At 35.2% G+C, this 8,411-nt stretch overlaps 1 protein-coding gene across 2 annotated transcripts; it reads left to right on the top strand.

Annotated features, from left to right (window-relative positions):
- Positions 1-477: 477 nt before the first annotated feature.
- On the top strand, positions 478-7,564 carry Tmem126a (transmembrane protein 126A). Of its 2 annotated transcripts, none has more exons than XM_027942680.3 (5): positions 478-704; positions 2,374-2,472; positions 5,470-5,663; positions 6,593-6,707; positions 7,331-7,564. In XM_027942680.3, exons 2-5 carry the CDS (start codon positions 2,381-2,383, stop codon positions 7,521-7,523), a joined length of 594 nt encoding a protein of 197 aa, XP_027798481.1. In that variant the 5' UTR covers positions 478-704; positions 2,374-2,380; the 3' UTR covers positions 7,524-7,564. The 2 variants fall into 2 exon arrangements, with proteins under 2 accessions (XP_027798481.1, XP_027798482.1); XM_027942681.3 differs by having other exon boundaries at positions 478-639.
- The last annotated feature ends 847 nt before the right edge of the window (positions 7,565-8,411 follow it).

An 8,411-nucleotide genomic window follows, 5' to 3' on the forward strand; every position in this document is an offset into this window, starting at 1 on the left:
AGGCTGAGGAGATGAGAACTAAGACAAACGTCTTCAGTCTTGGTCCAAAACACTGATTTTCAATTTTATTGATCGACGGAGACCCTAGGATGTTCTGGGAACAGTTTCTCTTTCACCCCATTCGTCCAACTCTGCTTTCAAATAAGCGGTATTCTGCAGGACACCAAAAATCCTCTGAAAACAAGTTCTTGCTCTTGCGTTGCTCAGGTTATGTTGGAATAACCCACCAGATCAAAACATGGAACGAGCGCTTAAAGTCCAAGGGAGAGTAGAAAGTCGGTGGAGCAAAGAAATCTCAGCTCCTCTTCTCATTTTAACCAGAGTTCCCTTCACTTACTAACAGCTGTGTGGTTTTCATATACCCCATGCAAACCTCACGAGATGTACTCTACTGATCAGGAAGTTGAGTAACTGTAGAAGTCGGTTTAGGTTCACCCAATTTACATACCAGAATTAATTTCTGCAAGGCCTGTCCTGAGACGCCTGGGTGGGTGGAAGGAGCATCCTCCACAAGAGGCAAACCTCACAGCCGACCCGCCCAGCCTCTCCCTCGGCCGGAAGCCACTCAACAGGAAGCGGCTGCTACCTCCGAGTCACGTGTCTGCCGAAGATGGCTGCGCTGGGAGGAACGGAGTAAAGGTTGGATCTTAAGCCCCGGCGTGTTAGAACTGGGGAGGCACCGGCTGTTGGGAGGAGAGCAGCAGGTACTGGCACGCTAGGAAAGGGGTAAAGCAAATATCCTGGTGACCGGATAAGTACGATGTGGTGACATATTATCCACCGGCAGCACCGGAACGAGACAATGGAGGAGGGGCTGCGGCCTTAAGGAATTGTCTCTTCACTTTCCACCCTAGAAGTTGAGACCCTATATTTAAACTAAGTCAATAGGGGAAGTTAAAAAAAAAAAAAAAAGTTATGACATAATTTAGACCCGGGATTACTGCCAATTTAGAGGGTGACCGTAGCCAAATTTAATTTTGTCTCTATTTTACCCATTGCCTTTCTCTGAAAGCTCTCGAAAGTGATGTGAGATAGTGCAAAAAAATACCTTTTGGAATGCTTGTCGTATTTAAAGGTGGCAGTGCCTTGAATAGATTTTTTGTTGTTGTTAGTAATGGGGACACAGTGCTCATAGGGAGCTATCCAGTCAGGACTTTTACCCAATTAAGGGTGACTTGTGCTAGAAACAACTGTTTCACAGAACTAAGAACCTTACCAATATGCAGAGCAGAGAATAGAAAAGTAGTGGTAGCATTAGGCTGTAGATCCTAAGAAAATATTTTTTACATACACATCACACTGAGTTTGATTACATAATTTCTTCCACCCCATAAAAAATCATCCAGTACTCCTGCATGGAAGAGATTTGTGTCTATCATATTATTGAAGCCAAGGCCCTCAAAAATTTGAGTCCTGATAACCTAAATGAGTTTTACATTTAAACATATCCAGTAAATATTTGTTAGTCAGTGCTATAATCTTAAGTAAATGAATAGTGATAGTGAAACAAGACAATCTGATGCATAAAACCATGTTGTCCCTAAATCTTTGCTTTTCTTAACTGTTAACTTGGAATCTGAAGCTTTATGCTAAAATTTATTCACCATTTCCCTACTGACATTGATCCTCTCTAGTAGAGATCAACAAACTACTGGAATGTAAGCCACGTGCAGTCTAAAACTTGTTTCCATCCAGCCAAGAATGAATTTTTTACATTTTTAAAAATTCAATAAAGACTATAGGTTACCCGCAGTGTTTAAAATCTTTAATGTTTTTTGGCCCATTCGGGAAAAGTTTGCTGGCCCTTGCTCTATGGTATACCAAAAAGCAAAATTGTGGGGCATCTTCTTCCCACTACCAAATTATTTCCAAAGTGGTGGTACCTACTTTAGGTGCAATTTACACTTCCACCCAGAACACACAAGTTTCAGCTCCACTAAATTCTTGCCAGTAATTGAAGTCATCAGATTTTAATTTTAGCTAAGTTATGGGTACCTCTTGGTTTCTGTGGTCTTATTTTTCCCTAATGGTACTGAAGTTGAGTATATTGTTTACATTTATTGACTTTTGTCTTTTTGTGAAGTACCTGTTCAAATCTTTTCTCAATTTTTCTATTGGGTTATTTGCCTTGTTTTGTAGTTCTGTTTATGCTACAGATACTAACCACTCCTTTAGTTACAAACATGTTCTACACTACCTTATTTTCATGATATCTACTGAAGAAACAAGTTATTAAGTTTAGTATTGGCTAGGGTTTTATAAGTCTTCTGTGTTTAGTGCTATTTGTGAATTGTCTAGGAAATATTGTTTAAGATTACAAAGATACACTATATTTCTTAGAAGCTTTGCTTTTCATTTTCATGTTTTTTTAAGGGTCAAGATGGAAAATCATAAACCACATGATACTATCAAGGAAAAGTCAATTTTTGATATCATAGCCAGAAAAATTGAACTACTACCAGAAGCAGAAAGGTAGGATCCCTTAATTTAAAAATATTTTTTCCAGGTGTGTTTTCATTGATTTGTTATCTCAAATTTACGTGGATTAAGTAAGAACAACATAGACTATCAAAAGGAAAAACTGAACCCTTTTCTTGCTTTGCTGAGAAAACTGAGACCCCAAAGAGCTTAACCATTTTATTTAATATCAAAGCTAACTGTGGAAGTTGAGGCTGGATCTCATGTCTTCAGACATATCCAGTTGTATCATGATTCATTTTTTCATTTTAGCTTGGAGTACAGCAGTATATAAACAGTCATGGACTCATTTAAATAACAAGACTCTTTCTCAGTTCATTTCGATCAGTGTACTTACCTGTCTAAAAAATATGGCTGTATATATTTTTATGGGAATGGGATCTTGGCTAAAGGTTTTTAAGATATGATTAAAGAGAAAAATACAGGAAACATGGTCTTTGAAGACAACAAAGACAAGTACAGTACACTTCCAGAAAACACTTAAGACTGCAACAATTAAAATCTTTCTAATGAAAATATATTTAAAATGAAAAGGAGCCAACCTGATTAAGAGGAACCATTTGAGGAACCAATGTTACTGAAATACAAGGGAAGTGGACATTGGAAACAGAACAGTTTTAAGGAGGAAAATGTGATCCAATTAAACTTCCTAATGAACATTTTTTAGAAAACAGATTTAAGATAGGAAGGAAAAGAAATAGTAGAAAAAGTGGCATAGTTATATTGGTGAGTACAGGGTGTAGAGTGGGGGCAGTTGAAATGAAAAAAGGATTTGAAATACATTTTGGAGCTATACTGTCTTCAGGTGTGATAACTACACAAATTCCAGCCTTGCTATTAACTATCTCAACAAGGGAGAACCTAAAGTCAAGAGCGAGCGGTAATAAGAACTGGGTGAGATTTTAAAGGTTTTCTGTCCCTCCCCACCACTACATACCACTTTTCTTGAGGTAAAGAGAAAAACTTTTAGAGCAAAAAAGGATGTTTCCAAGCCAAGCAAGGTAAGGAAAACCATAGACTGACACAAGGAAATAAAGAGATGGTAGCAACTTTGAAAAAGTAGGCAATCACTGGGTCCTTTACCAAATTAGAGAATACTGGGAAGTGAACTAAAACTGAAATGTGAAAATTTAGATACTAAATTGCTTTCAAACAGTGGCATGTAGTAGTGTTCTTTGTTCCTTTTTCTCTTTATTTTCATTTTATCTTTTAATTTTGAATCCTCATCCCTTTGTGCATTGTCAGACCATTAACTATGCTTAAGTTAGTATGTTCTGAACTGTATAAATATTTTATAACATAAAACTTTCCAATCTATACAATAATCACATGTTCCACTTATGTCATTGCCATTTGCTAAATTTGATCTTTTTTATATTTAATCAGCCTGGTAGTTAGCTGTGTTTTCTTTTAAAAGAGAGAGAGAGAATTTTTCAATATTTATTTTTTAGTTTTCGGCCGACACAACATCTTTGTATGTGGTGCTGAGGATCGAACCCTGGCCGCAAGCATGCCAGGCAAGCGCGCTACCGCTTGAGCCACATCCCCAGCCCGTTATCTGTGTTTTCAATTGTGCATAACTTGTTTGGAAAACTGGCTGAACCAAAAGAATTAACTAAAAACCTTAACTTTGGCCATAGAAAATTAAAATCTGGTTGAGAGAAAACAAAGTTTGCTTTTCAGATTCCAGTTTTACTACTTGTTTTATTATCTAAGCACTGGTTCCTATGATTTAAACAGGGATAGTACACATATATTTTTATGATGAAATAAATACTTAGATTCTTCAGAGAAGGCTCATATGTCCCATTTCCTCAACCCTCCACAAAAAAAACCAGGCCTTTCACATTTCCATGTTTTCTGTGGTTGTTTGGTAGGTTCTCTAAACTCTTATCACACTCTTTGATATCTTATGTATCCCAAGTTCCCAAACCATTTTTGTAGACTTCTGTTCTATCAAGTTTATGTGTCTTTCTTCTTCACAATTAGTCAACTATAAAATCTTTGAAGACAGAAGAAAATTTTTTGTGCCTTAGCACTAAGTCTGCAATAGGTTCTCAGTGAGTGAAATGATAGACATCATTATGAATATAAAGCACCATGTAAGAATAGTAATACCCTATAAAATATAGGAAATTAACTAGGAGTTCCTAGAAAAGTTGTCTTAAGTATAAACTGAAGAGGTTAGAGGGGATATATTGTGTGGCTTAGTTTGACTAGTAACAAGAAATTTAAGAGGGTGAACTGTGTTGAAGATAGCAACTAAGTAGTAGGCTGAAGTGTTTCGGTTGGAGTATTTCCAATATCTAGTGATAATTTTAGGCATTGTTTTTCCCAAAAAAGAATAGAATGGGAGTTGTAAATTCATACACAACCTTGGCTTAAAATCTATTTCTCCCACTTATTGTTTCAAAACATCAATATATCGGTCAATTAAAGTACCCAGTGTAGAGTATCACTTTATATTAGCACTTCTTTTGTCTCCCAATCCTGACACTAATGCTTCAGGGAGGAGTGAAAGGAAACACATTAACTTCACAACACCTTCCAAGGCAGATTTTACTGAAACCAAGTAGAATACATTTTTATATCTGTTATCTTATTGCTCATAGCCCAGAGGGGAAACCTGCCATGTAAGTTAATGATTACAAGGTGGTTACATCTGGTAATATTTTGTGCTAGAGAGAGCTCAGAAAAGAGTCATCCAGAACTTGTTTGTTCACTGCTATAGTTGTGGGTAGGTTTCTACACTAATAATTCTTTGTAAAAATCATAAAAACACATTTAGAAAAATCTAAGTATATCACCCTATCCTTAAGTACTGACCAAATTTAAAAGTCTTTTAGTATTAAAATCTAAAACAGTGATTTAAGGCTTTGGTTTAATGGAGCTGTAAAGGATAGATGTTGTCTAGTTATTCCCAAAGCCCTAGTAATGCCAAATGGAAGAGTTCACAGTGGAACCAAAAAATTATTTTTTTCTTACCCTCAGGAATCTACTTGAACATGGATCCACATATATTGGACTTAATGCTGCTCTCTGTGGCCTAATAGCAAACAGTCTTTTTCGGCGTGTCTTGCATGTAACAAAGGCCCGAATAGCTGCTAGCTTACCAATGGCAGTGCTCCCATTTTTGACAGCAAATGCATCTTTCAAAGGTTTTGTAAGTTTACCTTTGAGTACAGGTAAATTCTATTTTACTATCACCAAAGACTTTGCCTCTGTATAATATTATTTTCAATTTAAATATCAAATAACTATATGCAGTGTTTGGGTAAGACTATCTTGATAACCTGTTATGTGGCAATGAATTCATGTTAGCATGGCCTACCAACAAAGTAAAATGCACATACACAGCAGTTCTGAATACTTTATCTGATTTATGTCCGTCCCCCCCCCGCACTCAGAGTAAGGAATGTTTGGAAACCTCATATTTTACAAAAATGCTGACTGCCTTAGATTTCTTTTTAAATTTATATTCTATAGAGAAATTCCTTAGAGAAAAAATACTTTATAGGAATAAGATTCTTTATGTAGTAAATTTCTTAAAGCACTACATGCATATATAACACAACAAATAAGTGGAAGATTTAACTTTCTTTTTAAGTTTTACCATATGTAAAATTTTGAGTCACAAAATTTTTGATAAATGATTTTAAATCCTCCAAATTTGATTGGATGAGTACTTTGAATTCCCATGGCCACTGTGGAATTTGTATGAACAAAACAAACCTGTTGCCCACTGAATAGTGAATGAAAATATTAGCCCATGTCTGATACAAAACAAGTGTAGAAATCTAGAAGCAGCCCATATCTTGAGATGATTATATCCAAGACCAGTTCCAATTGAAGAATTTTTTTCCCTAAGATTACTGTCTTTTCCCTACATGTAAATTATACCTCTTTTTGTCTCAGTATTGGGAATCAAACCCAGGGCCTTACACATATTAAGCAAGCACTCTACCACTAACTATCCCCAACCTCTAGTTATGTTGCAGAATTGCATTTGTTGTTTTTTTGCCGGAAAATAGATATTAAGTGGACTTCGTATTCTTTAAATCATGCTTTAACTATCATGACCAAAATTTCCAAAACTAATTTATTTATTTTCTAGGTGATTTGAATTGTGAAACCTGTACTGTGACACGGGGTGGACTTGTTGGTTTAGTTTTAGGAGGTCTGTACCCTGTTTTCTTGGCTATACCTATAAATGGTGGCCTAGCAGCCAGGTAGGATTCTGTTTTCTTATAATTACTGAAAGCCTTTAATATATACCTAGAAAACTCAGAACTTAAAACAGCAAATATATTTAGATTTAGAAGAAAGGCAATGTTACCTTTTTGCTTAGATTTGCTTTTTCTTTAACCACTTTGGACTTACTAAGAATTTGAAAATACCCCACTTATGTATGATATATCATAATGTATTCTACTGTCATGTATAACTAATTAATAAATTTTTAAAAAGTCACAAAAAGATAATAGTCCATGCCTCTATGGTATAACTAAAAGAACCAATAAATTAATTTGAAAATAGTTCAATAGTTTGAGCACTTGTACTAAAGGAAAATTCTATCGGGAACGTCTACAGCCATGTTAGTCCCAAATAATTCCCATATGTCTCTGTTGAACTCTTGTATCAGCATTCTATATGAGCCTTCAGAGATTAACCAGGAGAAAGAGGCAAAAAAGAAAACAAAGCAGTTTTTAGTACTAATAGCCACTAACGAGAATAGCATTTCCTAATCTTTTTATCTATTTTATCTTAAGACTTTTAGGATTATTATGTATTGTACATAGGTTTGCCACTTGATACAAAACTATTCTAGTGATTTCTTAATGTTTTCTTACAGGTATCAATCAGCCCTGCTACCAGAGAAAGGAAACACCTTAACTTACTGGATTAAAATTTCTAAGCCTATCTTCAGAAAGATGTTATTTCCCATTTTACTTCAGACTATGTTTGCAGCATACCTTGGGTCTAGACAATATAAAGTACTTATAAAGGCCCTTCAGTTACCTGAACCAGGCCTAGAAATTCACTGATTTAGAGCAAATGTGTATACAAAATAAAATTGTCACGATAACCTGTGTCTCTCTTAATGTTAAAAATAAATGTAGACCTGTAATTTATCTTAAGAGGTATAATTCTGGGACCTACAACAAAAGGTTACACAAGGGCAACAAAGGCTGGACTTAAGACACCCACTTAATACATTCAGCACTGAATTTGGACACAAGAAAATATATAGAAATTTTCAACGAAGACTTCACAAAGTCAAACAGGAAAATCAAATGTTACTTTTACTTTTTTCCTCAGAGTGTTTCCATAGGTATCATTAATTCCTAAAATTTTAGAACTTACAAATTTCCTCACAGGACATCAATGCTAATCTATATTCTCAGAAAGCTATATTTTTATAAAATATAGACAAAGTCTATCTTTTAAAGCTTCTATCTAATGTGGGATAGTTCTTTATCATCAGAGACTTAAACCACTCTTTTTAGTATATATGTACTAATAAGCAAGTTAACTTTAACTTCTAATCCTCGGTATCCTTATCAGTTACCTCACTGAAGGCTGGTATTACATAAGTAAATTACCTAATAGCACATGACACACCAGGGACTCAAATGGTAACTATATATTCTTCCTATTGCTTTATTTTGCTTTCTGAAATATCTTCATAAATTCATTCATGAAGAGAACGTTTAAATTATTTAAAGTAATGTACTGTATTCTTCCAAATATTTCTCATCCTAGTTCTTTAAGCCATTTTCTTATATGACAGAACCTTGAATCAGCATTGTCCAACCTGATGTTAGATAATACTCATCTTCTGTTAGCCACTAGCATCTAAAGTATGGATCCACGGCTACAGAATTGGACAGTGCACATCTAGACCAGCATTTTCTTAAGAAGCAAGTCAGTCA

Source organism: Marmota flaviventris, chromosome 9 (genome assembly GCF_047511675.1).
Source record: "Marmota flaviventris isolate mMarFla1 chromosome 9, mMarFla1.hap1, whole genome shotgun sequence".
In the NCBI taxonomy this organism is placed as follows: Eukaryota; Metazoa; Chordata; class Mammalia; order Rodentia; family Sciuridae; genus Marmota; species Marmota flaviventris.